Source organism: Seriola lalandi, unplaced genomic scaffold (assembly GCF_002814215.2).
Source record: "Seriola lalandi dorsalis isolate HSWRI2012SDOR001 ecotype SW California unplaced genomic scaffold, Sedor1 jcf7180002054927, whole genome shotgun sequence".
Classification (NCBI taxonomy): Eukaryota; Metazoa; Chordata; class Actinopteri; order Carangiformes; family Carangidae; genus Seriola; species Seriola lalandi.
The window spans coordinates 2,210,457-2,228,992 of NW_019525479.1; the positions used below are offsets into that span (position 1 = coordinate 2,210,457).

At 42.5% G+C, this 18,536-nt stretch overlaps 2 protein-coding genes across 2 annotated transcripts in view; both read right to left on the reverse strand.

The window, feature by feature from the left end:
* Positions 1 to 4,487, reverse strand: part of src (SRC proto-oncogene, non-receptor tyrosine kinase) — a 28,799-nt gene extending 24,312 nt beyond the window's left edge. The window contains exon 1 of the mRNA XM_023392946.2: positions 4,097 to 4,487. The gene's annotated coding sequence lies outside the window, so the exon portion shown is untranslated. The remainder of the gene's footprint in view (positions 1 to 4,096) is intronic.
* A 1,095-nt stretch (positions 4,488 to 5,582) lies between these two features.
* Positions 5,583 to 18,001, reverse strand: kcng1 (potassium voltage-gated channel, subfamily G, member 1). Its single transcript, XM_023392947.2, has 3 exons — positions 17,886 to 18,001; positions 9,561 to 10,397; positions 5,583 to 7,350 (listed from the first exon to the last, which is right to left on the reverse strand). Exons 2-3 carry the CDS (start codon positions 10,341 to 10,343, stop codon positions 6,571 to 6,573), a joined length of 1,563 nt encoding a protein of 520 aa, XP_023248715.1. The 5' UTR covers positions 10,344 to 10,397; positions 17,886 to 18,001; the 3' UTR covers positions 5,583 to 6,570.
* Between the last annotated feature and the right edge of the window lie 535 nt (positions 18,002 to 18,536).

An 18,536-nucleotide genomic window follows, 5' to 3' on the forward strand; every position in this document is an offset into this window, starting at 1 on the left:
GTTTAGCAACCTCCCACAGTCAGTATATCAGACGGTAAAAACATTACTTTTGGCACCTTTAATATCGATGCAAAGACCATGAGTCTCAGCTACTTGGATGTACGACTGCAACAATGATCATTCCCATTATGAATTGATCTACCAATTCATTTACCGATTAATCATATTTTTTCAGATTAATTTTAGGTTGATCGAAAAACTGTTTGTGTATCGACACAACTGTGGTAAGTACAATAATAATTAGACCCAGGCACATTTCTGTCCATTCACTCTTCATTCCGATTCTGCTTCAACGTGTGACTCAGTGGAAAAGAACTGAAATCATATTGTGTTCCCACATCTCTTCATGCAGATTCTTCTTTTCTTAGGAAATTCCACACAAGCATATTTGTGTTATCAGGTTTTGGTAAGATTATAAGATCTGCCTGGTCCAGAGGTTGAGTCTGACGGGGTTGATCATCTCTGCGAGCGCACGATCTGCATAAAAACTCCCATGTGGACGTCTACAGCAGCGATTCTCAGAGGATGGATGGAGAGCCTCACGTTTTAAGAGCTGGGAGAGCAGCATGTGCTCTTCCCAGCATCTCATCATCCTGACCGGGCTCGCACAGCTGCGCCCACACAAAGCCACACATAGAGGCATCTTTCTAAATGCCAAAGACGCTTTTCCTGTCACAAGAAATGTGCACGGAGCGATGGGAATGAGGGTGTGAGAGTGATCGCTTTTCCACAGAGGCAACAGTGGGTGGATTGAGTGGAGATGCATGGCCTGTGTCACCCTGGCCCATTCCCAGAGCAGAGGGACAGGAAGTGGCCAGGGATCCTGGGAGGATACAAGCCCTCCTCTGTTTGTCTGTATCACACTATCAGATACTTCATTCAAATGGCCGGCAAGCACAGGCCCTTCTGACATAGAGCTTGGAGAGATATGTCAGAGCGCTTCAGTTCTGCATCCTTATCATTCAACTGCCTCTACGTGGGTGCAATGGACAGCTTTGTGGCTTCATGTTTGAACAGCGTGAACTTCCACTTCTGTCCTGTGGTCACTATTTCAGGTAGTAACACAATACAGCGTGGGCTTTCAAAGTAGCACTTTTCCACGGGAGTGAAACACACAACCTTCAGGTTAATGGCGAACACTGAAAAGGAGACGACAATGACCGACACAAAACTAGGCCACTCTCACACATAAAGACTAAAACAGAGAGAGCTAGACTGATAAAAAAAAAAAAGCCTGACAGGATGCTGGAGACATGAGACAGGGAGAAAGAGCGAGAGAGAACAGGTGGCACTGGCATTCCCATGCTCTACCGTATGCCCTTGAACGTCGCTGGGCACTAATTAGCACCGAATCTGGGCCAGAGCAACAGAAGTTTAGTATCTGCCACATGAAAAATTCAAAGGCGTTTGTCAGCGGGACGCCATCACAAATCTCATGCCCCCCTTTCGTTTGTACAATCCCTCTCTCTTTCTCCCCCTTTGGAGTCTATCGCACATCTCATTTGCTAACTGAAGAGGGGTTGACGCTGGCATCAGACAAATGTTTTGTTTGTTAAGTACTCCGAAGCCAAAGGGGAATCATGTGTTATTTCAACAAAGAAGTGGCACACTACTACTACAACTACAACAACTACGACTATTAGAGCCCTGACTCACTTACTGACATCCTCCATTGTGCACAATTTGACATCCCTTCTTCTAATTGTTTTTCTTGTCTTTTTTTTTTTTTTTTTACTGCTGTTCTTATAAGCTTGCTCCTCTTTATAATATCACCAGCAATTACAATATGTCCTCCGCGCTCAATGCCAATTAATCCTCATCTGACCTAAAGGAAAGTGGGACACTCGTTAGATCAAACGATGGACTCAGCAAAGCGCCGGCTACAGTGGAGTCTGTTTAATGCAGCTGCTCGGTTCACTTCAGTGCAGCTAAGCACAGAGGCAAATGTACACGTCACTATTAAAATGCTCGATTGGCACACTTTACAGACCACCCCTAAATGCTTCTTTTCCATCTCTTCTGAGTAGGCGCACAAAAGCAATTTTTTTTTTTTTTTTTTTTTTTGAAGAAAGTGGAAGCGACTTGTCTTGAAGCCGCTGATTCTCCGGAGCCGGATAGCTGCGGAAACAAGCAGTTCATTGATGCCAAGCCCAGTGTATCACCCTGACAGACAGAACACTCCAGTGTGAGGTGTGTGTGTGTGTGTGTGTGTGTGTGCACGGGGGTGGGGGGGCAGGGGGGGTGACGACGACAAAGGAGCCAGTCCAAAGACACGTTGCCAATTAGCAGGAATTTCAGCCTCAAGAGCTGCACTTTCCACCAATCTCATTGGAGATGACATAAACATCTACAGCTCTCACTAGAAGGCATTCATGGGATTCCAAGGAGCATTAGGTTCCCTCTGTGGAGCCTGAAATCTGGCAGTTGGGAGGGCAGCACAATGAACCATCTCGTACCACTTTGAGAAACACTCCTCACTCACTGGTTGGCTGCGTCGCCTGGTGTAGAATGAATGCTAATAGGCTGGTGAAACTGGCAACATTTGTCCTTTGGCTTTACAGTAGGTGAAAGCATAATTCCCCACCCCCCCCACCCCCCCCGAGATGATGCGTGAATTGAGCATGAGAGCGTGTATGGTAAGGACGAGCAGAAATGGGCATCACGCCTGCCCTGGGGTGTTTATACGCAACCGGGCTTCATCCCCAGCATCAGCTTGTGTGTAACTGGCCCAATATTAAATTTAAGGATATTGAATCCATGGGATAATGTGTTTTTGCCTGTTTGCCACCAAACATCCTAATTCCTTCAGGAAAACAGGCAAAATCTGTGGAGGATTAGTCTAATGCACGACTGATAATCAAATGTAATACCAATTTTATTTTCATTAAAAAACTCTCTCTCTCTCTCTCTCTCTCTCTGAAATGTGTTTCTGGAGAAAATGCTTCAGATTTCACAAAGGATTACTGAGACAGAAAAAAACAACTTGTGGGTTTATACACAATATTTAGGTTTTAGGCCGATCAGAAAACTGCAACAGCACACACTGCAAATAGTGGTACAGCTGGTTTAAATGTGTGTGTGTGTGTGTGTGTGTGTGTGTGTAAGAAGAGTTTTATCTCTACTATCATCATAGGAAAAGTGTCACACAGTGCTGATCCTGAATCAGGAGACTCAGGTCTGATACCAGCCATGATGTTAAGACACAAACAATATGGATAGAGATGGACTGAGTGTGTATGTTCAAGGACGTGGCTCGCCTCAATAAATTACAGACTATACACTTACTTTGAGGTCTATGCATACCTAGTCCTTTCTATTATTAGTTTCCACCACATTAGAGTCAATATTTGGGCCTTTTAGTCATGTTGAGTGGGAGAGACTAATCCTTAGCATATGACAGCCGTGTCTTTAAAGTGTGTGGGATCCTGGGCAGGAAACTGTGGCATTCAGGGTAGTAGACCCACATACAGTATAAACCTTATTCTTCTCCACTGATCTCCTCATTTACACACACACAGCAAAACTGTAAAAGTGTAGCAGGTAGCCAATAAAACAAACTCATGACTGCAGAGCCGCTCCAGCTGCCAAGTTTCAGTTTGTCTGGTGAGGGCTTCCTCCCAGGGAGCCATTTCTCTTCACATCGAGGATGTGCACAGTGAGAAGTGCTGTGTGATTAAGCTCTACGTGTTCCCAGAAGGATTGCAGACAAGGGACAATGTAGTACAGTGTGTAATGACTTGTAGTTTGTGTTCTTAGAAAACCTCAGACGAGTCACTGTAACTGTCACTGTTGCAACCAGTGATTTAAGTGAATTAAAAAGTACAGGGTGACCTCCACTGACAGAAGCATGTATATTAGCAGCGAGAAGTTCAGTGTAAATGTAGGTCAAACGGATGTATATGTGATACGTGTATGTGATCAAAGCACCCGTCACCAAAAAAACAAAGGAATTCATTCATCTTTAATGAAGCCCTGTCTGTCTGTCTGTCTGTCTGTCTGTCTGTCTGTCTGTCTGTCTGTCTGTCTGTCTGTCTGTCTGTCTGTCAGCAGCCTGCTCAAGTAGCTCGCACTACAATAACAAGTTGAGGCGACTCACCCTGACGCGCAGGTTACCGGAGATTTGGCGTCGTCTCTTCTCTTCAGATCAGACAGGGCGGATTTCGCGTCAAACCATCAATCAGCTGATCACAGAGACAGAAAGCTCACAGATCCTAAAAAAATCGGGGCTTTTAGAGACAAGTCGGTGCCAAGACGAGCGGCAGAGAAGCGATGAGGGATCCCATTCATCTGGAGGGGCGGCCCGGTGAGGTCATGACGGGTAAAGCCTCCGAAGCTAAGAAGACATTTTTTATCTTTCATTTACATACAGACTAAAGCAGCTACATTAAAGGAGACGGGTCCCAGTACCTGGCTGTCCTGTTACCCAGAGTACTGCGGGTTTCCGTGTGGCAGTGGCCGACAGGCAGCTACTGTGCAGGGGACAGCAAATCACGACCAAAACACTGGGATATGATAGAGGCGAGGAGGGGGCGGAGCCTCCGGCCCACTGTCAAACTCTGATTGGTGGGATTGTTTCATGCATAATTTACTTGTGATTTAGTTGAATGGCGTTTCGCGGAAGCCCCTCCCCTCCCCGAGAGCGCAGTTTCAAACGTGGCTCAGTGTGGAGTTATTTATAAGGCAGGTTATGATTCTGTTTATACACATCTACATTTTTTTTATTAATCACTAAAGGGTTGTCAGTTTTAATCTGAAAGCAAATGGTGATTCTTTGATTCGTGTATTAAATTCAGAGTCACATGAGAGCTATCTACTGCAGCCACTATGTGGAGAAATGAAGATGAATTAAACACCTAAAATCAAAAGATACATTACTGCTTCCTAATATTCTTGTACGTGAGCGCGAGACAGTACAAAATAATTTTTTTTTTTTTCTATCATTTAGTGGTAAAAAAAAAAAAAAAAATCAAAGATCATGTATGATAAACTCCCCTGTGTTCCCGTTTCTTTTTTTCTGACGCAATACTGCCACCTACTGTTCAGATGAGATAGCACATGAAACTCCAAGCAGCACCCAGTGGTGGAAGAGGTTCTCACATCCTTTACTTTAAGTGCCAGAATGTTAAACAGTGATCCAGGTAAAATTCCCGCAAGTAAAAAATAGGCCGTTATTACAAAAATATAGTAAAAGTATCAGAAGTTATTTTACATTAAAGTATAAAATACTGGAAAGAAACATGAACAGAGTAAATACCAATATAATTGATAATAAAATGCTTAATTTTATGTTCACATTGTACAAATTAAGCAGCATCCAGATGTTTGGAAGCAGCAGAACAGCAGTAAGTGCACTTATGTCCCTCTGCTCGTATAAACACTGCAGGGTGATGCTGTGTGGTGTTGTGTGTTGTTTATTGCTGTATTATTTTCTTTCTGGTGGTGTGGTATGACGCCATATATGCTGTCTGTCCCTGGTATTGTTCAATTGTGCTGACACCGCAAACCATTTTCCCTCTGGGATAATAAAGTGAAAAGTTAAAATCAGAAGCGACAATGAAACAATGATTTGCACAACAGACAGATTTCAGTTTAAATCCACTTTAAAGAAAGAAATAAATTATAAACAGCTATGCACAGCAACTGCAGTAATTACAAGCACAATAATGCAAAATGTCCAAAAGTATTTAAAAACTGCATATGGAACCACCTCAAAGAGTTGAAGAAGGACAATTAACGCGTCATAATTAATATGTGGATGCTGGCGGTGCCAGAGAGGGGGGAGTTTTAAGAGCTTTCGCAGTTATTTAGAAAATACTCAGTGGACTAAGGGTCACATTTTAGCTTAGAAAGAAATTCCATTTAACCGTTGGGACTTAACAAAAGCAGAGTGCGTCTTCCATCAAGAGACGCTGCTTAACTCCCAGGAGATACACAACATCAACAAATCCATGACAACATCTAATCAGAGGTGAGAAACAGCACTATGTTGTTGGATCATGAGGACGCCGTGTTTGTGCTCCAGAGTTATTTCTCGTGTCAGTTCATATATTTCACATCTGAATTACAATGTATCCCAATATATGACTATTATAACATAGAGCATTGTTTTACTGAGGTTATTATGAGTATTATAGTTATGATTAGTATGAGAATTATAGTTCTAATTTTGTAAATATGACATATATATTTGATATTTTGTGACCATGAAAAGAAGAAAATTCATTTTTATTTTATAAAAAAAAAAATGTATGTTATTTCTCATCATCCTCTTTTTCTCCTCTGTGGATTCTTCATGTCAAATCAAAAGAACACTGCTACACAGCAAGGCTGCATTTCTGGGAAGAAAAATAAATCCCTTTTCTCTCCTGTAACTTGTTTTACGTACAGTAGGGTCCAAAAGTCTGAAAAGTGGTCTCAGACTTTTGCACCCTACTGACTCTTCACAGATTCTTTACTTGTCAGCTTTTTTTCTCCCTCTCCTCGTCACATTTTCCTTCTCTTTTGTACCCTCACTCCTCTTCTCTTTCTGTCCTCCCCCCAGTCTTTACTGTCCACTCCTGTCCAACAGCCTCAGTCGTCCATGTCTCTGGTGTCAGATGACCCTATGGGGAAGAGCATGTCGCTCTCTAAGGAGAGGTTGCTGCCCAGGCCGGCCATGCGGCTGCGCAGCAGGAAGTGTGTCCTCCTCTGCAGCAGCCTCTGCTGCTCCTGCTTCAGCTCCACGTAGGAGCGAGAGAAGGTGTGGAAGATGGAGGTGACGGGGAAGGCCATGAGAAGGATCCCGCTCAGGATGCTGCTGAGAGCCACCACCTGCCCCGGGATGCTCCTCGGCACCATGTCCCCATAGCCCACTGTCGTCATGGTGATGACAGCCCACCAGTAAGTAGCAGGGATGCTGGTGAACTCCTGGGTGGTGGCCATTTCGTTCTCAATCAAATACAGCAAGGGGGAATACAGTGCGATGGCCACGCACAGGAACAGGAGGAGCAGTCCAAACTCTCGTGTGCAGCGGCGTGCAGTCAAGCCCAGAGTCTGCAGGCCCAGCGAATGGCGAGCTAGTCGCATCACGTAGAGGATGCGCAGGGCTCTCAGGACGCGCAGCACCAAGCCCACTTTGTCCAAGTAGCTGCTGCCAGAGCCCGGCCGCTTCTCCCCTTTGGAGGTGCTGTCTACCAGCAGGGTGATGTAGTAGGGCAAGATGGCCACCACATCGATCAGGTTCAGGGGCTGTCTGAGGAAGGTCAGCTTGCTGCGATCCTGAATGAAGCGCAGGGTGAACTCCAGGGAGAACCAGGCCACGCACACCGTCTCCACAATGAAGATGTTGTAGCACATCTGGGAGCACGTACCCTTGTGAAGAAAGAGACAGAACATCTGTAAGTGCTCGTTTTGATCACTAGAGGGAGCCAGTGCAACGTGAAATCCAGGACTTTGCTGCAGAATAAACACTTCAACTTGCAGAATATTCATATGTCCTCATAAGGACAGGAAAAACAAATGTTTGCCCAGAGATCATATTTGAACCCAAATTGTGGACAGACATAAAAGTGAGTGACATATAAGAAATATCAATTATGATAAAAATCAACTGTTAATTCAAAGCCTATAAAATTACTGTGCTGTTCTTCTTGTCACATATTTTAAGATCTTTTGGAGGAGAGTTTTTTTTTGCTTTTCTTTTCTTTTCTTTCAGTAATGATGCTGATTCAGTGCACACTGAGGAGGTTCAAAACATTTCAAAGCCCATCATATATGACACAGCCTTTGAATAAAGCCCATACCAGGGAAAAGTATCATTATGAAACACTCCTACAGAAGAGGAAACAGTACAAGCACCTGAAAAAACTCCAGTGAACCTGTGCTCAGCCAGAGACGGGAACACTTACACACTTTTAATGCAACACTTTGTTGTCTGGCTGCAAGAAAGATTTGAGGTGGAGGAGCTGCTGAGAATGAGAATATTGACACTTTTAATGAAACAGCTTAATTCATCGGAGTGTGAATGCAAAGAGAGTGTGTCAGGTCAAATATAATACTGTGACTTCCTCAGATCAAGCAGTTATTTAATTTCTTTTTTTTTCCTTTTTCAATACCCTTTCCCTCCCAGAACACAGATTGTGTTTGATCTAGCACTGTAAAGGAGAACATGTTCAACTCATTAATGTACTGAAGAAGCCACACAACTAAATGAGACATACATTAGTTAGAGTAAGAACTGGACTGAAACTTTAGTCAGCAGCATGAAATGTGGTTTGCAGTTACTTTGAACTAAAAACTGTTTTTGGTTTCCCTATCCACCCACTACCACACATACAGTATCTGTACTTGATTACCTGAAGCTCCAGTAAATGTAGATAATGTGAAAACCACTACAACAATGTTTCTAAAGTCTACTCAAATATGGAAAGTAAAGTGGTTGCACTTACTCTCCATTTCCACCAAAGGGGAATTTTTTCATCTAAATGAATAAATTCATTAAAAACCTGTTTGCATTTTACTCCGCAAGAAAACCATGTGTGTGGCTGAAATATTCCATTTTCCTTTGATTTGACTTAAGAGGCCAGGGTGCTAATTATGGTTGTGATTGAAGTCAGACATAATAATGAAAGCATTTCACGAAAGCAGACTGAGACTTCAAATATTTTTTTCTAATCCGGCAAAACAACTGGTTAATACTGTGGCTCTCTCAGCAGTCTCCTTCTAACAGACATGACGGTTGAGACGTGCCATTATTAGATTTTTAATCACTGCTTTCCCAAATAACATGTCAATTCACCTCATTTTTGCTTTTGAATACAGTTCAATTCAAATCTGCTGTGAAACACAGACAAACACAGTCTTGCCACCATGTGAGGTTCAAATGCTCATTGTTGGAGTCTCTTTATGTGGGATGACTGTAGAAAAAAAGACCAATTCCCCACAGACAATGTTGTGTTGTGTCATGTCTTCATTTTAAAGGTCCCATAGTGTATAAAGTGAGATTTCAATTTTTTTTTATTTTTTTTATTATAAAGCAGGTCTAGGTTCTAAATTAATACTGTGAAAGTATCAAAGCACTGAACCACAGAGAAACGCACACAGCCTGTATTCAGAAACTGAGCCTTAAAACCAGCCGTCAGGACTTCTGGAACTTGTGATCTCACAACAAAGCAGTCAGCGCCCTTAGCCATGCCCAAAGCCCAGCCCAACATGGACCCACCACCCAACCTTGCAGGATTTGGTCTCCTGACCAAAGATCTGCTATATTTTATTTATTAGATCACTCAGAGCCTCTCTTCTGATTGGCTCACCGACCTGTTGTTTCTACAGCTCCAGAGAGAAGCCTGAAAAAGGAGATGTAAAACTACATTAAGATGGATTTTGGTTCTTAAAATCACAAATATATCTTGTTGTGGATCAACACTTCAAATAAAACACAGGAAAAGTATAAAATATGGGACCTTTAAATTTTCCTCACTGACATGAACACATTTATATGCTTCATTGCATCGTGGCAACATGTTTTTGTAGGCAGTGACTTTTTCACCTCTCTCTGATATGTTAAATGTCATTATACTCACCGCCTCCTCCTCCTCCCTCATGGCAGGCATGGTGCTGATGGATAGGTTGATGGCAGTGATGGTGACAAACAACACTGACAAACAAGCAAAGATCTTCCCTGGGAGGCCGGAGTGAGGCCTCTCCACCATGTCTCTTAGCTTGCTCATGCATCGGCTGACTCTGGACTCGTCCTCATGCTCCCTGTCGCCGCTGTCTGTATCCAACAGATCCTCCATGAGTTCCTCCTCCTCCTCTGCCCTTTCCATTGCTTCAAACTCCTCCACGCGCTGCAGCAGACGCCGGCGACAGCACCACTCCAGGTTCTCCTCGGGGACCCCCCAGTAGAGCAGCTCCTCCCTGAAGGAGAGGGCGCACATCTCCCTGAGCGACCGCAGCTTACCTGCCCGCAGGAAGGTCAGGATGGTCCGGAAGGCACAGGGGCTGCGGTCGAAGAAGAACTCATTGTGTGTAACATCATAGTCGTCACAGATACGCATGATCTCATCAAAGCTGCTGCAGAGGTGCAGCTGGCCCAGACGAGACAGGGGGAAGTCTTCTAAGGTGGTCCAAGGCAGCTGGTAACGCAGGCCGCCCACATTGATGATGGCGTGGAGTTTGCGGGCGCTGGAGAGTGAGGAGTCGTCATGGATGGCACCGAGCTCAGGAGCACGCTGCGCCCTCTTGTAGAAAGCCCCCTTTCGAGCCTCCTCCTCTTGTATGGGAGGTGGGTTGAGGGAGGTGTCAGAGGCACAGCTCAGGGCACTGTAGTCATAGTCGGAGCCATCACCCGCCAACAGGGTCATCTTTACTGGTCCGCTCACATTCCTGTGCTCAATCTCGCACCAGCACACTGTCACCTTCAGAGAGAAAATACAGAATGAACAGATCAGTCTTTTTTATATAATATTTTCCAAAGTTAACTCTTTAAAAGGAAGTTAATGGTTTTGATTGATTGAAGAAGTGGAGTAATGCTGAAACCGCTTCTTTAACAATGTGCCACTTTGCTTAGACATAAGCAACATAGAGCAGTTACCCAGGAGTGGGTAATACCACAATGCAGCCTTATTGCAGCAGGAGGCACTTAGAGATTATTTGCATTTTAATTCTAATGGCCCTTTGTCATTATGAGAAAGCCTAGCCCTATGTAAACAACCCACCCACTGAGGAAATGTAATGAAAGCATGAGAGCTGCTGGAAATATTCCACCACAAAGACAGTTTCTGATATTGTTACAGCACAGATACTCAAATAAGCTAGATATTAATATGAGAACTAAAGTAATGTGAAAACTAACATCAAAGTCTTCATTAAAAGTGTTACACTGGCTCATGCTTTCTTAGGCCTGAAAATAAAGTGGTTTGGGACTTGATATGAATAATTTTGTATTGTAAATGATGATGACTGATTGGGTGGATGATTCAGTCCAATCCAATCGCGGTTATCAAACTTGCTGGTTATCTGGCTCTGAATAACTAACGAACACAAAGACAAACTGTCTTCATTTATTTTTCCTTGTATTATTAGAATAAGACTTTTATGTCAATGTTTTTATAGAGTTTTCCATGTTACTATTTACTATATAGCCAATTACTTTGGTTTGCATTAAGCCAAACTAAATTATAGCAGGACATGCAAAATCATCATAAATGACAGTTTTTATCTGACTTGAATACTTTTGAAATAAAATGTCTTTTTGACCTTTGACCTTATGGCCTTTCTTGCATGTATGAGTGATGGGTTTACTTAATGCCTGCAGGTTAATGGGTCAATGCTAGTCCAACACTTTGATTAAGAGTGAATGACATATACCTTGACAAGAATATGTGTTGCTATGAAATGCGTAATTTGCTGATACCGGCTGGAACATCCATCTTCTTTCTATCTCTGTCTGTCGATATAAAAGCAAGTAGATAGCTGACCATCAGTGCCAAATGTTACCATTCACCTGTTACTGCACAATTCCTACATTGTGTGAATAATGTCCCAAGGTACACATGGGAAACCATTAAGTTCAAGCTGCATTAATCAGTTGTTGGCCACTGTTGGGGCAGAAAGACTCATAAATCTGATATATATCCTTTGTATTAGCTCTTGATGTAGTTAGTTATTCATGTTGTTTACTTTTACAAACTACAGCCCAAGAGAGTTCTTTAAAATGTCAAACTATTCCTTTATTCTTGACAAACCTCACAAGGAGGACCACCGGCTGACAGAGGAGATAACGCTGCTAAGTGTAAACAAGAAGGTTGTAAATATTGAAAAAGAGAGAACATGCTTCTTGTGATTGAGAAAGCAGATCAGTATTATCTGTCCAACAATTCCCATGACAGCACCAAGAGAAAATTAAATTAAGCTTCTTTAAGCTTCTTCGTTGCAATGTAAAAACAGCATGTCTGTGTCGTTATCGTAGCAGTATGAATATGTCATTTATGCATCATTAAACATGGCGACTGATCTACATACATCGGGCAGTGAGGGATAGCAGTTTCACTCCCCACAGTGTGCATGAACATCTGTTATCCACAGCAGCCTGGGAATTATAAATAATGGCCTGATGTTACACTGGCTGTTGTTAGATAATTCACTGATGTAATTGTTTTGTGCTATATTTAAATATAGAGAAATATGTGTTTTTTTATTTCACTCAACTGTTAGATTGGCTTTAAAATGCAATAATTTCGGTTATGTGTTGGTTGAGGTGTGTGCACTGACTTGCAGTCACACTGTTAGAGCAAACACACACTGACACTACTGTTTGTTCTCAACATCTTTTTCAAGCAAAAACTACATGGATGGATCAGTAGAAGGTGAGAAAGAAGAACATCAATAAATAAGAAAGGAAAGAGAAAATGTTTACTGTATGTCACCAGTGCAGTGAGGACCTCGTGGCCCGTGTCCAAACTAATTTAATCAATTACAGTAATTTAGGGGGCGGCAGGTTAGGCAGTCAGGAATTAAAATGTCAGTGCCTGGATTCGCTGCACCACCAATTCTGGGTGAGGAAGGAGGCCTCGGCTTCTAAAACGGGGATGTGAATGTGTCAGTGAATGGTTATTAGGCACCTGCACTGTCAGCCTCTGTGAGACACTGATTACAGTCAGCACCATCCTCCACCCATGAAATTAGAGCAAACCCACCCTGAGCTCTGCTCTCTAACACTCTGCCTGGTTGTGTTAACCTATACACTACTTCCTGATGGTGTTTCAATTTAGGCATTATTGGATAATTGACATGTGGACTAGCCTTGGAGGTATCACTTGTGATATGATCAGTTTGATCACTAAAGGAAAAAGGGGGGAAAAAAAGGCATCCTGAAAAATAATTTTCCATGCTTTTAGTGCAAACACTGTCTATCAAATCAACAATTGTGCCATTTAACAGAACCACAACACAAGAATGAAAATCATTTCTCAAAACAGTGTCAAATTCCACCTTTTTGCTGCTACGAATCCGTAAATTCTCACATTCTCCCTCTCCCATGCGGCGGAGGTTATCGATACGCCTACAATGCATCACCAGTGTGGATGTGTACAGGCCTACACCACTCTCCTACTAGATTAAATCACACTTAACCCCTTGAGGCTGTTTGATTTCTCACTTTGCCTTTAAACCGATTGTGCTTTTGCCTTTCCACAGTCACTGGAGTGTTTTTTTAAACTCTTGTTTTTTGGGGGTTTTTTTTTTCTTTCTTTCTCTTCTCTGCTCTGTTGTGCCTCTGATGCCTCCTCTGGGGGACGGAGTCTATCTCGGAAGGAGAGATGAAACACTGCAAAGACAGCGAAGGCTGTTCTCCCCACCAGATCGGCTGAGGTCTGGCCTCTCTCTGTGCCAGCGTTATCACAGCTAAGCCACAGGGCATGTTCTCCAGATTGCCTGGTGAGTCACTGGGTTGTGAGTCTCTGTTGCCTGACTGCATTGTGCACGCATTTCCCACTGTGCCCTCTTCAAGAGTCTTTGGAGAGCTTCAATACCACCAGTATTGATTGAGATGATTTTAATGAGCATAATAATGATAACAATCACTGCACGGTCACAACAGAGCAATTTATTCTAAAGAGGTCTGAGTCCTTTTAGAAGTTGAGAAATTACTCAATGTAATAATTCTTTTTATCAGTCTGCAGAGGAATGTCTGCAGATTTCTCACCCATATGAACGGCTCTGATTAGTGGAAATCTACTATTTAACATCTATAGGAGTAGCAACGTATCCTACAAAGAGCCATGAATAGTTTGTTTATTAATGATTACTATTTATAGCTGCATTGAAGTGCTGAAAACATGGACAGATTTGTTTCCAATCTGTCACGGAATCAAAGACTTGCAATTCAAGTTGACTCAGTCTGTCAAACACAAACACATGGTAATGTAATGAGTGATCAGTATTTCTGATGGTGATTTGAACCTCTGAGACTTTAAATTAAGGTCAAACATATCGAGGGTTATACCTGCGGTCACCGGCATTCATAGTCTTATTTTCTTGCACGTATCCTAGCTATATGTATATTGCCATAACAATATTGTATCTTTATAAATAATGCTGTTGATCAAGACATTTATGTCTGCTAGCTGTCATCCTGTTGTCTGTCTCTCAGGCTTAATAACCAGTCAGACCATATGATCTCCCTTTGTTCTCCCCCAACAACCAATTCTCTTCCTATTCCCTTAACAGCTCACTCTCCTCTCTAATGGACTATAAGAGCCCGGTGTTTCCAGAAATGGACTTGAAGCCACAAGCGGTGCCAAGACCAACTCTCTCTCTCTCCCTCTCTCTCTCTCTCTCTCCCTCTGAAATCTGGTTAAATACTGAAACAGTCAGGCATGCCAGGAGCAGTTCTCCCCCAGAAGACCTTTCCTTACAGTAATTCCAGCAGGAATAGTTGTAAACAAAGCTGTTTCTTTTTTGTTGGAAGTGGGCGGTATTAATGCATACAGAAAACCCTGGAAGAAGCCGTACCTCCAGGGCAATAACTGTCTCCCTCAAACTCTTGTCTGTGGTTCACCACGATGCACTGGACTCTGTTTCTGAGGTACAGAGAAGTATGCTGTGGAATAATATGCCTCTATAATGAGCTATGTTGGAACTAATGGCTGTTTATTTCGTATCCTGTTAACCATTAGATTTCAGCTGGAATGCAAACCTCACATGCTTCAAAACATTCAACAGAAATACTGCAACTATCTGACACACAAATTGTTTATTCTTGATTAAAGGCCCCGTATTGTATAAAGATAGATTCCCATGTCCTTTTTGATTATAAAGCAGGTCAGGGTTCTATACTGATGCAAGTACCAAAGCCTCAGTCCACAGAGAAATGCACACAGCCTGTATTCAGAAACTGAACCTTAAAATGAGTCATATGGACTTCTGTAACTTTGTGATGTCACACACTCAACACACTCATCCATTGCCCAAGCCTAGCCCACTTGCGCCCACTTTCCAACTTGCGGGAATTGGTCTCTCTGAAATCTGCTATATTTTTATTCGATCACTCAGAAAACAGTCAGCCAATGAGAGGAGAGACTTAGAGTCTCTCCTCTCATTGGCTGACCGACCTGTTGTTACTAGAGCTCCAGAGAGCAGCCTGAGAGAGGAGATGTAAAACTACACTGAGATGGTTTTTGGTACTTAAAACCACAAATAAATCTTATGGATCAAACACTGGAAAAGTGTCAAATATAGGACCTTTAAAATAACTTGGTAGTGTAGATTTTCACCACATGATTATTGTGGCCAAAAGAGTTCATGATAACAATACTATTGCAATATTTATAGAAAATGTCACTTTGTTTTTTTGTGTGTTTTTTCTCATTTTTGGCAAATAAATTATACACAAATATGTAAGGAGGTAGAGAGATAAAAAAAAAAAGCACAGTTACATGATATTATTATATGTCTATTATTAACATGATAGCAATCGTTATCATCAGCATATCACTGTTACCTCACAATCATATTTTAAATGCTAAAAAGATTGTAACCTGTTGAAATGCCATTTAATTTTATTTTTTCATCTCTCCCTTTGAGTAAAATGTCTCCCTAACAAAGAGCAAATGACAAGCATCACACCTCTGTCATTTTCCGTCTACAGTTTACTTCCCAGCTCGTCCCCTGTCTGTCCTCCTCCTCTTAAAGCACTCTATCCCCCAGACAGGGTCTGAGCCGGCCCACCAAATCCCCACATTTCTGCATCGCCGCTCCACATTATGCCTCAGCACTCCTCATCCTCTGAGCCCCAAAAAACTGTGACGTACAATATTTACTAAGCCCACAATGCATCTCACCATCACCTCAACGTTCCACCTATACAAACACATTCAGCATTTAGGCAGTTTGTTTTTTTGTCATTTTCTTTTCTTCCTAAGTATTTTTCTACCTCGAGTGGATGATTGTACGCTCTCACCGTCTATGAGTGCTCAACTAACTGGATTATGTAAAGATTGCATAACATTAAGTTCTCCGCTTTGTCTGTGTGCATTAACCAATACTCACTTTTCATCTTTGATGCCCTTTTCCTGCTGAGCTGCAGTCATTTGACCACCTTACCGCTCTGGGCGATGTAAACAATGTCTTTTTCACAGGCAGATGATAAAAGTGCCAGTGCAGGCAGATACGACCTCATACTGCTGAAGACTTGACTGTCTGTCACTCCAGATGAGGAGTGTTTCAAAGGAGCTCAGGTCCCGGTGGGATGAGGTGACAGAACGTACAGACACTGACCGATCAAAGATAAGAGAATAGGGGGGGAAAAAACTCCACTCTTAAGACGGTTACACAGTGAGTGAAAAAGTACTTTAGCTGATGAGATGGAATAAATGGAGCAGACAAACAGCCACACAGGGCTTCCTTTTTGGCAAGGTTGATGGATGCGAAGAGAGGTTGCACGAAGAAGTAGGAAATAAGATACATGGCCTGATGGTCAGTACAATGTCTGGTGTTGAGTGCAGAAAATGACAGCTTTCCTGTCAGAGAATATAACAGGCCGCGGCTTCCAAACAAGGTGCAAGTGACAGTGGGAATTTGGTGTATTCTTAAATGTATTTTTGCACAGCGTGGTTTGGTAATAGCTCAGTTTAGACAGGATATGAAGTAAGCAAGAGCTGCAATTTCGTTCAAACATGGACTAAATTCACAGCCTCCAAAGTCTTTCCAACAAGCTGCGACAGCAGAAAGAGAAAAAAAAAGAACTTTATCCTCCCTACACTTTCAAAGCACATCTATCACTCGATTTTTGTTGAGCCTGAGCCCTGACTGAAGATCTCTCTCAGGAATAGTGTCGCTGATGGGACTGTGACTCTTCGATCTGCTTTAATGACACTTCAGGATATCTTTCTGAGATACCTTACACATAAAGACACCTGGGAATAGCAGATTATAATTACTTTGTGGGCCCTTCTTTGTGGAGGAGAATCAGACAGCCGCTATTAGCTATTAGAACAGGAAAAAAGTCATTAGTTCATCTCATTATGGTCACAATTACCTGGAGGAGGGAGAGAGGATGATCTATTACATATCATATATCACTGATCCAAAGTCGCAGAGAGGCATTTGCATTGTGGACTCATAATCACATTATGGCCCATAATCTAACATCATCTTCAAAGTGGGACCATGTGCTGTATCGATAATGAATCTCTCATGGATTCCCTGAAACACAACATCAGCCATGAGTCACTGTTTGAGGGCTCTCAGATTCAAAAGTTTCTCTTACCTCAGTTTTCGTTTTAAAATTAGATTTTGAAAAGCAGCTGCAAACATTTCTAAGTACTGTGTAGATCTCTGCCTGTAGAGCATGACAGACAAAACCGTCTCCCTCTCCAGCACTGAACCTGGTCTCTGATGAGATATCAGTAAATGTTGACAGATCATAACACACCGTAATGTAGCTGCAGCCTTGTTACCATGGTGTACATGCAGTGTATCCATTATGCAAATCACTGTCATCTGTTAAAGACATATTGTAGCTTGGCTAATAAAAAAATAATATAAAGTAATGGTTACTTTTAATCAAAAGCAACGTTTAATGACCTTTCAAGTTGGTTTTGAATAATGTTGCGCTGCATACTTACACAGATCTGATTATTTTTACAACATCATAGGCTGAGATCTACAGTAACACTAAGTAAACACATTATCAAACAATGCTCTTGATATCAACCCTGATATCAACCCAGCTGCAAATAAAGTCAGAGTCAGTGCTGTCATTTCCAACAAATGCATCCTGCGCTGCATGTGACAAACTCTCAAAGTGCGACTTACAACTAATAAAGTGTGTCTGCTCACTGTGCAAGAAACTTCACGTTTGAATGCATGATTATTGTAAAAGAAAAAAAAATCAAAATACTCACTGCACCTCCTGAATCACTTCCCTGGCAACTGTTAGTTGGCTGAAGGCGCAGAGAAGAACGCACATGAAGGGAAATATGAAAATGCTCCTGCTGCTGCCTCGTTTAACTCTGCTCCATCTATGCACGGGCGCAAGGCTTCTGGAGTACGAGGAGGTTATTTGATGATCATGAGCAACAGGCTGCCTCCCCTCCCCTCCCCTCCCTCCCTTGTTCCCTCCTTCCCTTCCCTTTGCCCTCCTCTCTCCCTCCCTCTCTCAACTCCTTCCTCCCCCCACCCTGTTCCTCCAGCACTGACATCAGAGGTGGGATGTGCCATTATACCAAAAGCTTTTGAGAGAAATCCATGGCAACCACCGTGTAGAAAGCCGTGCTTCCCTTCCTCCTTTAAATGGGAATAATCTCCATCTTTTGATTGTAGAGTCACAAAAAGGTTTATATTTGTCCGGTGGGTTACCCTGCTGAGGGGGAGGGAGGAGAGGAGGGGAGGGCCACTGTAGGTTGGCTCAGACTCACCAGGGTGTCCAATTTTAGACAAGTGGTGGGAAATGCTACCATGAGGTATGATGATGAGGAGGAAGGATTGGCTCATACAGAGGATGTTTATAAGCACTCAAATGCTGCTGTTCTCCTTCTTTCCTTATGCTTTTAATA

Excerpts from the sequence above, each read along its gene's own strand:
- kcng1 (XM_023392947.2), bottom strand. The coding sequence starts at position 10,343 with ATGACCCTGTTGGCGGGTGATGGCTCCGACTATGACTACAGTGCCCTG. Across the intron at positions 7,351-9,560 it reads TGAGGGAGGAGGAGGAGGCG|GGTACGTGCTCCCAGATGTG; the intron begins GTGAGTATAATG and ends TTTCTTCACAAG.